At 41.0% G+C, this 11,344-nt stretch overlaps 1 protein-coding gene across 1 annotated transcript; it reads right to left on the minus strand.

Annotated features, from left to right (window-relative positions):
- Positions 1 to 3,521: 3,521 nt before the first annotated feature.
- crsp7 (cofactor required for Sp1 transcriptional activation, subunit 7) lies at positions 3,522 to 9,163 on the minus strand. The gene is made up of 3 exons (XM_014970130.2): positions 8,733 to 9,163; positions 6,938 to 7,012; positions 3,522 to 6,867 (listed from the first exon to the last, which is right to left on the minus strand). The coding sequence occupies exons 1-3, from the start codon at positions 8,802 to 8,804 to the stop codon at positions 5,185 to 5,187; spliced, it is 1,830 nt and encodes a 609-aa protein (XP_014825616.2). The 5' UTR covers positions 8,805 to 9,163; the 3' UTR covers positions 3,522 to 5,184.
- Between the last annotated feature and the right edge of the window lie 2,181 nt (positions 9,164 to 11,344).

The following is an 11,344-nucleotide window of genomic DNA, read 5'->3' on the forward strand; positions in this document are numbered from 1 at the left end:
CATGTATGTATGTATACATACATGTATGTATACATGTATGTACATGTATGTATGTATGTATGTACATGTATGTACATACATACATGTATGTATGTATATATGTATGTATGTATGTATACATGTATGTATGTATGTATGTATGTATGTATGTATGTATGTACATGTATGTACATACATACATGTATGTACATGTATGTACATACATACATGTACATACATACATGTATGTATGTATGTATGTATGTATGTATGTATGTATGTATGTATACATACATACATACATACATACATGTACATACATACATGTACATACATGTATGTATGTACGTACATACATACATACATACATACATACATGCATGTATGTATGTATGTATGCTTCCATTTACCTGTGGGACAATAAGGTTATTCTCAATTCTGTCCAATGTCCAATGAATTCCAGTGTTTAAAAGAAACATAATATGACAAATAATATTATTTATGGAAAGAAATATGAGTGAGATAGTAAGTAGGGTTTTTAATCTATTTTAATAAGATGGCTTTTTCCTTAATAACCACAGCTGTTCACTAGCAACGTGCCTCAGGGTTAAGAAGTTCAGTTTGCTAGCAACGTTTGACTTTAGCATTAGCCGTAACTCTCTACTAGTCATGGTGCACGTGGATTTTCCACCTTCCTAAAGTGAAAATACATTTTTAACAATACCCAGTAAAGTCGTAATTTCCACTGCGAAGGTCAGAGTTAGTTGACAAATCCCGAGTTTAGCTTAAGACATGTTTCTGTGTGAATTATAAAGGGGTCATTGGAAAGGTTTCCACACAAATACTAAGAAATTACTTCTCTTGCTGCTTTATGTACTCTTTGGTTTAACTTTGTTAATCGATCCTTGGCTCCACCTCCTCCTTCTCTTCCTCTAGCCGCGATTTATAACGAAAAGTCCTTATATGGAAGGAAACTTCCCAAATTCCTGAATGGGGGAGTGATCCATAGGGCCCACCCTGCATACCAGACGTGCAGCGGACGAGACGGATTGTCGCACTTTTCTGAGTCACAGGGGAAAAAAAGTTTGTTTTTTTTAAAGCAGTGAAGATAGCAAGCTGTTGGCATGACGTAATGCCAAAGGGTTCATCACGTCTAGCTTCAGATGGCAAGCCAGGATACTGATGTCCGTAAACACATCCTCACTTTTGACCTCAAAAGTGCTGATGTGCTGTTAGTTTTTACATCTTTCAGACTTACCAGTTTCTTAATCTGGGAATAAAAACATGTACATTTAAACTAGATAAATATAACAAATATAAATCACATCACAGCTTCTTCCTCACTCCCTGGAAAAGATGGACGATCTTAGACTGACCCCAACAAAAGATAATAGCACATAGCTTTATCAGGGAGTAATCTCAAACTTAAATTCAGAGGACTTTACTCACTTGAAAACTCAGATGATGATAATAATAATAATAATAATCATCATCATCATAATCATAATAATAATAAGCAACTTGCATGTGCTTCTCACATTGTGTCTGCTGCGATGGCAGCTGGTCTGGTCTCTGATCTCACAGCAGGTGGAGCTTCTCTGTCTGTGTTGTCATGATCAGGCCACAGTTGTGTTCCTGATGATGTCATCCAGGTGTACTCAGAGTTGACTCTGTCACAGGAAGGGAGGATCATTACACATCCAGATATCCGCGTCAGATAGTATGTAAAGAGTTTAAATCTGTGACATGATTAAGCAATCAAACTGAGTCTCAAAGGGCAAGCAGTGGTCATAAGTGATCAAACACAGAGAGCTCATTTTTAATGGCTGTTTAGGATTTTTAAAAATATATTACATCTGGGGTCTTGATACATTGTGTGATCTTTAAGATTAGTTCTTCCAACTAAATTTATATTATGCTGAGCAATAACCGCTTACATAACACATTTTTGACACAAACTGGACTATTTGCACCCCCTTCTGGACATACTGGGCACATGTCCATTAAAATCACGACAAAATAACAACCTCAGCACTCCGGGTTGTATCAGAAATGTAGCTTTGTAGAAATAGTAGTAAAGTTCTTAAAAATGTATGAAAATTGAGTTGGTTGCTAAATGCGTCGTTTTAATAATCTTACACAGGGATCTGCTCTGGTATTTGGGCTTTTAAGCACAGCCAGCCCAAGGCAAAAGTGAACGAAGCAGCTGATTAGTGTCCCCCAGCCAGGTGGAGGAGTATTTAATAATTCAAACACAGTTCACCTCCTGAATTGTTTTCATCTCGTTTCTTGTTTGCATACAACCGAATGAGATAATTTTTATGTTTACACCAGTATTTTGTAAATGATTGAAAAGCATTTAATAAACATTTTAATAGATCTATAAGTTGTTGGTTCTTGTGTCTCAGCTGGGTTCATATTTCATCCATCCATCCATTATCTTGCACCCTTATCCAGCGATCAACAGGTGAGAGGTGGGTCAGGTCGCATTTCATGCATGCTGTAACTGAAAGTAAATTTAAACAAGTAATCAACCCTCTTCCACATGCTTGTGACAATCAAATAAACAACCCAGTTTACTGAGCCGATGTCTTTACAGCTTTCACCATCATCAACATCATCAAAAAATCTTTTCAGAGAAGTCATTGTTGGTCCCTAATTGAAAGCAGAGTTCAGATAAAGACTGCTGGGTCCACCTGGGCTCCAGATCTAATTTTGTTTATGATTGATATTCAAAACTAAATTTACCAGAAGGAAGAAATGAAATGTTTTACATTTCTCTTTAATACAATTATGACAGTTTATGAATTTTTTAAAAATAAAACTAGAATATTAGACCAAGTCAAAAAATATATTTGTGGCTATTGCTGAAAAAGCTATCTAATTATAAAGTACCACATGCAAGTATATCAAGCGAAGGTTGAGTGGAAGGAAAACATGTTAGCAAAAGGTTCCAAAGCAACAGGGATAATGGCAAGTTTGGGGGACTGCAGTAGAGCCACGACACACATTTCTCCAGAGAACAGAGGCTGGAACCACACACCAGCTGACAGAAACCTGCTGGGCCTCAGATCCACAGGCTGACCACTGCACTGAAAAGTCATTCATATAACAATACTAACTTCAAATATTTACTGCATAAACTCTCCAGTACAGTTTTATTAGTCTTTCAATTCCAGTAGCTGCAATAGTTAACCAGAATAAACACCTGAAACAGATCACCTTGTAATGAATACAAGCTTCTCTTTTTAAAATTCAAATACTAACTGGCTAAGGCCTGAAGGCATTGACATTTTGGATCCATTAAGAAACAGTTTTTATATGTGTGAGTTCTTCTTTAAAGGTTTAATATTAAAGTTCAGTTACCTTAGAAACATCTGACAAAAAAAAAAAGATCCACCAGCACTGAAAAGGTTTAAGAAACAATTTCACTCTCAAAACCTATGGTCACCAATCCACTTGAAAACTAACGCATCACCATAACAGGAAGCTCCATGAGCCAGAACCACCTTGAAAATGAGCCACAAACCAGCTGAGAAAACTGAAGATTTAGATCATTTATTTTTCAAACAATTTAGAGATGTTAAACACTGAACAAATAAAGACACCCCAGTCAGAACTCCAGAAAACAGATTCTTAACCTGTTGTAGCATTTGTCCTTATTGCCAGCTGTGTTGTGCAGTTTTTAGTTTTTTTTACCATCGCCTACAGCTTGGTGAAAGCTTCACCTTTCCCCAGATCACCGTGTACAAAAGTAGCAGAAATCACTGCACGTACCATGGGATGGCGCTTCGATCATGGGACTTTAGATTCTGGCACATAAACGTACAGACAGGCATGTTTAATGCGGAAGCAAATCCAGATTTACCATTTTACCAAGGCACATCGGTAGGGAAGAAAAAACCCCTGAAAAAAAAACTAAAGAATGAATTAACAGACTACACAGAGGCCAATTTTGATTGAAATCATGAGTGTGGGAGTGAGTGGTGCTTTTAAACTGGACTCAAATCAAATACTGCTGCTCATCAGATGAGAAATTTCAAGGATGTTTGATCCTGATGCTTTTTCCACTGACTTGGACGCAAAAGGAATCCTACCTGCAGATATCCAAGTGACCTTTGGAAACGTCACATGGGGACCCATACGTTCACCTGGGTTGGTTCACTCAAATAATGAGACAGAACTTCAGAAGGCAAACAATGTCTTAAGAGGCAACTAAATGGGTTTGAGCATTTGAACACATCCTTCCAAATTGGTTTTGCCTCCCTCCCCCACTGACCTGTTTTAAATGAGTAATCAGCACTTTTGGAACCATTTGAATTATGTGCCCTGACACTGAACAGACTCTTATAAGACAGAAAGAGTTAAAAGTTTCTGAATGGTTGATTTGGAATGTAACTAACCAGAAATATTTAGCCAATCTCAAAGAAAGAAAAAAGAAAAAAAAGTTGGTGAGACTCATGATGACAACATTGTAATTTAAACAGAAAAAAATAATTTAAAAAAATCAAGTTTTATTTTTTTGAAAAGCTGTTTATAACATCCCATAAATGAACTGGTCAAAAATAAATAGATGCATACATAAGAAATTTATAATTTACTTTCTATATTTCACATAAAGCCTTTTGTAACTGCTAAATATGTTCCAGTATTTGGATATTCTGGACATGTTCAGCGCCGACTGTGCTAAGTGAACTTTACCAGCATGTTGGTCTGGACAGAACAGCCAAACCCAAACCGTCCCCTCTTCGTTCATACCCTGGATCCTGCAAATCCTCCATCAGGAGCATTATTTCAGCCTGAAACGGCATTACCGATGACTGACACACACCAACAGAAATGACATGTCAGGTTGGGAGAAATAACGCTGTCCTCTCTTTTACCCCCTTCACTGCTATAGCAGCAGAACTCTGCAACACAGACATCACAGACCTTGTCTCTTTCAGTTTAAAAAACAAAACAAAACAGAAACAGCCCTTGATATTACAAACTTAACTTTTCTTTCAATTATTATGCTTTTAATACCAAAGTCTCAAGAGATTTTCACAGAACGAGCCTCGGGGAGGGGGGTTTAGTAGGTCTGGTTCTCACCAAACTCACAGTGGACAAACAAAACCAAACAAAAAAAAAAAAATCAAACTATCTGGTCTCTGTGGAGAGTTGAAAAAAGGAGTGGAAAAGAAACAGCAGCCTTCCCAAATACTCTCAGTCTAGGCAAACGTATGGCAGGATGTTCAATTTGCTTTCATCCCCATGAGGGTCCAGTGATATGCACTCTGTCCAATCATACCAGGCGCCCTTGGTGTCGTAGCAACCGTTCACACCAGGCCAATTCTGTGTGTGTATCCTGTCCAAGTCATCCTCCGTGATGTCTCGACTTATGCCCGGTAAGTCCCCTGTCAGGCAGTCTGATTGCAAGACGTGGCTCATCCTCAACTCCTTGCTCTGCTGCTCTTCCCTTTTTAGATACTCAGACATGAAAAAGTGTGCGCTGGGGGCCTGGACCCCTGAGGAGGTGAGCACGTTGCTCTGAAGGTTCAAGTAGGACTGGATGATTTCGTTCCGAGACAGCTCCTTCCAGTTGGTCTGGTGGAAGGGGTTTGGGCCGGCACCGGGGGCCGGACTAGGGCCGGGAGCCGAGGTGGTGGCAGTGGGTTGTGGGACGATGCTCTGGGCTCTCTGCCGGGACTCTGCGGGGTCTGGAGTGGGGACGTCCTCTGATTGAGAAGGTTCTTTATGCACCAAGGGTTTGATCTGGCCTGTGACCGGGTCAAACGTTATCCTGCGTTCTTTTAACCTCACAGGCTTTGTTGAGTCCTCTACTTTCTGACCGTCCAAGTTCACAGAGAAGTCTCTTGGCCTGTACTTTCTCCTTTTATGTTCAGAGTTCTGTACCGCTGTCCCGTCCACGTCGTCTGACACGGCCGTGGTTCCCTCGAATGTTGATCTGTGTGGATCAGAGTTCAGCTGAGGAAGAAGTGGGGAGGGGGAGACCGACGGGGATTCCGGCACTACAGAAACGTCTTGGGTTGGGCAATGAGACGGGACATCTGATGAAGCGGCAGGCGGCACTGAAGACCTGTGAAAAGAATGCTGCACCTTCTCTGCGTAAGACGTTGGTCCTGGGGAGGACACAGAGTGAGAAAAAGGCAAAGGAGAGTCTCTGGAAGATGGGCTTGGGATTGGCGTTCCTTTAGCTGCAAATGCTGAAGAGCGCTTAGATACAGAGTCTTGCTTAGCACTCCTGGGACTGGAAGTGACACTGCGGGGACTTCTGGCTTGGTAACCTCCTCCTTCGTCCAATCGAGCCTGTTGCTGCATCACAGCAACTTTTATCAGAGAAGAAGTGCTAAGTGGTTTCGCCGCTCCAGGAGAGCTGGGCCGAGGCTTGACAGCATTTATTGGAATCCTGTTAACTTTGTCGTTTTCAAGATGGTCTATTCGGGATCTATCAGGAGACGGGACGACCTCCTGGTCAAGTAGGGTCTCTGGGCTGCCCGTGATCCCATTGGTGGGCGGTGAAACTGAATTGTCATACGATGACATCCTGGAGATTTTCTCAGGCAAGTACACACCACTGTCTCTCTGCTCCGCCCGCCGCTTACGGTTGCTTGATTTCTCAGCTTTCGGCGAGTACGTGTTGTGGACATCGTTTCTGGTTTTCACCTCAGGGACGCCTTTCCCAGAAACAGAAAGGTCTGCCGGAGAGGGTTCCGTCCGACAGGGGTGAGAGCTGCCATTGGTTGATCCGGGGACGCTAGCAGGCCCGGTCGGCCCAGGTTCAATCAGTTTTTGCCAGTTTCTCAACAGTTTCTTGGCTCGTTTTGCAAGGTCTTCATTACTGGCCTTCTTCCTCACATCGTTGATTAACTTTCCAAGTCGAGTTTCCTGCAAAGCACAAAACCACATATGTTAAACTGCGATGTGACTACATGTTGATAAAAATATCAAGTCTTACCTCAAGGGCTTCTTTGGTAATTGGATACTTCTCAAGACAAGCAATTACTTCCAATACAACCGCCATATCGCGTATCTGCATTGAGAACATGTAAACAGTGCATTTAACTAAAATGAAGAGGAGGAGGAGGAAATAAAAATGAACAGATTAAAGGTCAAGATGCAACATGAAATGGGCTGTAACACGAATCTGTCCACTTCTAGTGTGATCAGCCCCAACTTAACTTTCGACTCAAAAATCGGATACTTTTCAGATAGGTAAACGTACCAAAACGAAGCACTAGCTAGCACTTTCAGCCAACTTCCACGCTTCAAGTGATTCAGTCACAGGTAGCACAAAGGCTTTTAAAAAGTCATTTAAAAAGAAAAAAAGATTTTTTACATGGGCGCTGGTCATTTTGCTCCTTCCCACTTTTTTTTTTTTTTTTTTTTAACATGAGATTTACGGGCACAAAGACACCAATTCATACACACCTGGGGGGAAATTTAGTCAAATTAGCATAGAAGAGCTTGAGCTCTGAATTATAATGTATGGCTGCTCTGTTTTATTCTTTTCTTCTCAGCCTTGTCTGTTATTGAACATGTCGGATTTGGAAATGTTGGCAGCCTTTTAGAAATCTCGGAGTTGAGGGAAAACCTGAACATATTCACTTTAGTTCAGCTGTTTACAGTTATTAATAATACATTGCTAATCATGTCAATGTAAGTTGATGAAGACAATCAAAATGTGAACTAAAAAAACATTTGTCTACCTCTGCTCCAAGTAGAAATAAGTGACAGCTCACTGCAAGAAAGCTAAGAAATAGTTATGAATAGTCTTTTTTATTAATATCAGCAAGTCAACCTTACAGATATCAATAATTGGCTACAAATGTATTTTTAAGGTAGCTCTAAGAAAATGTTGTGTTGCTAAATAAAAGCTGTAACACTTGGAAAAGACGGAGTCAACAGTATTATTAATCCCAATACTAGGCCCAGTAATGTAAGAATGCCAAATACAGAAACCCATCAATGTTTGGACAAACCTAAATCTCAGAGTCGTGTGTAACTGCACCTGCTAAAATGAGCTAAACTGTATGCTTCAGAGACAGAACGACGTTGCAAAGCAAGTATGGCGAAGTGACAGCTCCAAATCCTGACGTTTTTCAAAACCTCCATACTAAAGTATAGTACTTGAGACATTACAGAAGGAACATATTAATAACTAATAATAAAATAATTTAATATGTGTTCACTAACGACAGACAGTGTTGGTGGACATACCTGCATTAGGGGAACAGGCTATGGCTAGCATTCAATTTAGTTCAAAAGGAAGGACCCGACTATTTCCTAAAACCCAGGCTTTAGCATTTTGAGCTAGTTTTTAGTTTTGACCTCCTTTAGTGAAGAATTGAAAGCTTAAACGATGTACCGGATATATAGCAGGACTTCTAACTAACGTTTGTTTGACACTGGCATATATTGATACAATGAGTCGATTGTATTGCTTCATACCGCTGTATGTTCTAAAGCTGCTGTGGTATTAAGGCTAGGCTAGGCTAAGAGTTAGCATACCAACGGTATGTAACGGGAGATGTCTAATCAAGGCAGCGCTGCAGCTAAATTAGCTTGAAAGCTAGCTGTCAACTCAGACGCCCCTGTGTCGTCCTGTCTCTGAAACACTCGATACGTCGGTATCGGCTACACTGCCGAGCGTTTTCTTTTAAAAACAAATCATTCGTCTTCGATGTAAATTGCTATGTCGCGTTAGCCACAGTCTAGATAAACAAGCTAAGGTTAGCTTTAGCATTCCTCACATTGCTCTGACTGTCAATGGCCTGCAGCAGCCGGTCCTTCATCTGCTGCGGGGTTGCTGAGACCGTTGTCATTGCCTGTTCGCTGCGATCCGGAGGATGGAGGGAGGAATCCTCCAAAATGAAAGCCGGCTGACTATGAAGACTCAAAATTCGCTTCTGGAACACATCAGGAGCCCGAACAGCATATTTTCTGTAGCCTGCGAGGTAAACCGGTCAATTTATCTCACATGGAGGAGGAAATGTGTGGGCTCTGCTGGCCGTTGGCTCCTGCCTGCTTCGGCGCTCTTCCAACTACCAGCTGCTGGATCTCTCAACGGCCTCCTGCTGCATGCTGGGATACGAAGTCTGCGCCGTGACGTCTTTACGTAGTCCAGTAAACATCCACAGAGCCATCAACAGTGATTGAGCCCCTATAAAATGAATAAACTAAAAAAAAATAAAAAATAAAAAAAAATCTACAATATTCAATATAAATGAGATTATCTTTTAATATATTATAGTTGCTACGAGTTTTAGGACTTAAATAAAGGTGCTAAACTGAATTAGAAAGTATAAATGTCTACCTTTTCCTAACAGTTCAAATAGATTTCAAAAACTAAGTGTGACTGTGTTTTGAAACAATAACATTACTAACCTGTAATAGTGTTATAATTTGTTCCAGTTTCTATGACTGAAGACCCACTGCTATTCAGCTTTTATTTTTAGGGCCCACATGGGTATGAAATAAGTTGTAAAATGGGCCTCAAATGAAATTCAAATCAATGAAAAAATATTTTAATTATCCTAGAGGGAAATTAAATGTTGTCGTAACTCATCTAAGTATCTCTCAAATAGTCACTGTTCACACTGGCAGAAAGGATCCCCTGTTGTGGTCAGACTTATAGCAAATCTGAAGAAGCCTCTGACCAAAGTATATTGTTGTATGAGGAGGACCATGTCCTCATACAACAATATCTGATCATTTTTCATGTAGCACAGGTTAAATGGCACACAGTAAAATTCACAGTAACACATCATGGATGACACCAACAGTTGTTGGCAAACTCTCTTTATCCAACTCATTTGCTTTTGCTGCTCCTCTTAGAATCTGTCTGGCCATATGGTTAGAGACGCTGGAGTTGGGGATATGAACACTGGCCATTGTGATTGATGGAAGAGATGGAATTGTAAACAGGTTACATTCGTTTGCTGTATCGGTCTGAAGCATAAAACTTTTAGTGGGATTGAAACATTTATGAGTTTTAGATGTATTAGAAGAGATTTTATAAATATATATATAATCAATCTGTCTAAGACCGAATGACTTTACTGATATGGTTTTTATTTAGTCAACCTAATCATATCCCATACAAGAAACCCAATGTGAGTCCAAGATAAACTGAGCAAAAATTCATATGTGACCCACATATTGGCTGCATATTAATACTACTGTGTTTTCCAATAAGACTGTAAAACAATAGTTGAGTTTTGTTATTTTGTTGGTTTATGTTGGTTTATTTTGTTGGTTTATGCTATAAACCAAAGAAAACCAAAGAAAAGATATATATATATATATATATATATATATATATATATATATAATTCCCTTCTCATCCTCCGCGGGTGGTCTCTTTCATCCTCTGAGCTCGGGTCCTCTACCAGAGGCCTGGGAGCTTGAGGGTTCTGCACAGTATCTTGGCTGTGCCTAGTACTGCACATTTCTGAACTGAGATGTCTGATGTTGTTCCTGGGATCTGTTTTAGCCACTGCTCCAGTTTGGGGGTGACTGCCCCGAGGGCCCCGATGACCACAGGCACCACTGTGGTCTTCACCTTCCAGGCCTTCTCCAGTTCCTCTCTGAGGCCCTGGTATTTCTCCAGTTTCTCGTGCTCCTTTTTCCTGATGTTGTAGTCACTTGGTATTGCTACATCCACCACAACAGCTTTCCTCTGTTCTTTATCCACCACCACAATGTCCGGTTGGTTTGCCATTACCATCTTGTCTGTCTGGATCTGGAAGTCCCACAGGATCTTAGCTCGGTCATTCTCCACCACCTTTGAGGGTGTTCCCCACTTTGATCTCAGGGCTTCCAGTCCATATTCTGCACAGATGTTCCTGTACACTATGCCCGCCACTTGGTTATGTCGTTCCATGTACGCTTTCCCTGCCAGCATCTTGCACCCTGCTGTTATGTGCTGGACTGTCTCAGAGGCCTCCTTGCACAACCTACACCTTGGGTCTTGTCTGGTGTGGTAGATCTGAGCCTCTATTGCTCTGGTGTTTAGGGCCTGTTCCTGGGCGGCCAGGATGAGGGCCTCTGTGCTGTCCTTGAGTCCAGCTTTTTCCAGCCATTGGTAGGATTTCCTGATATCAGCCACTTTAGTTATTTGTCGGTGGTACATCCCATGCAGGGGCTTGTCCTCCCATGATGGTTCCTCCAGCACCTTGTCCTCTGTTCCCCATTGTCTGAGACATTCGCTGAGCACATCGTCCGTTGAGGCTTTGTCCTTGATGTATTTATGGATCTTGGATGTTTCATCCTGAACAGTGGCTCTCACACTCATAGTCCTCTGCCTCCTTCCTTACGGCTTGTGTACAGTCTCAGGGTGCTGGATTTGGGGTGGAACCCTCCA

The sequence above is a fragment of the Poecilia mexicana genome, unplaced genomic scaffold, assembly GCF_051168715.1.
Source record: "Poecilia mexicana isolate PSO_F unplaced genomic scaffold, ASM5116871v1 scaffold_17, whole genome shotgun sequence".
Lineage (NCBI taxonomy): Eukaryota > Metazoa > Chordata > Actinopteri > Cyprinodontiformes > Poeciliidae > Poecilia > Poecilia mexicana.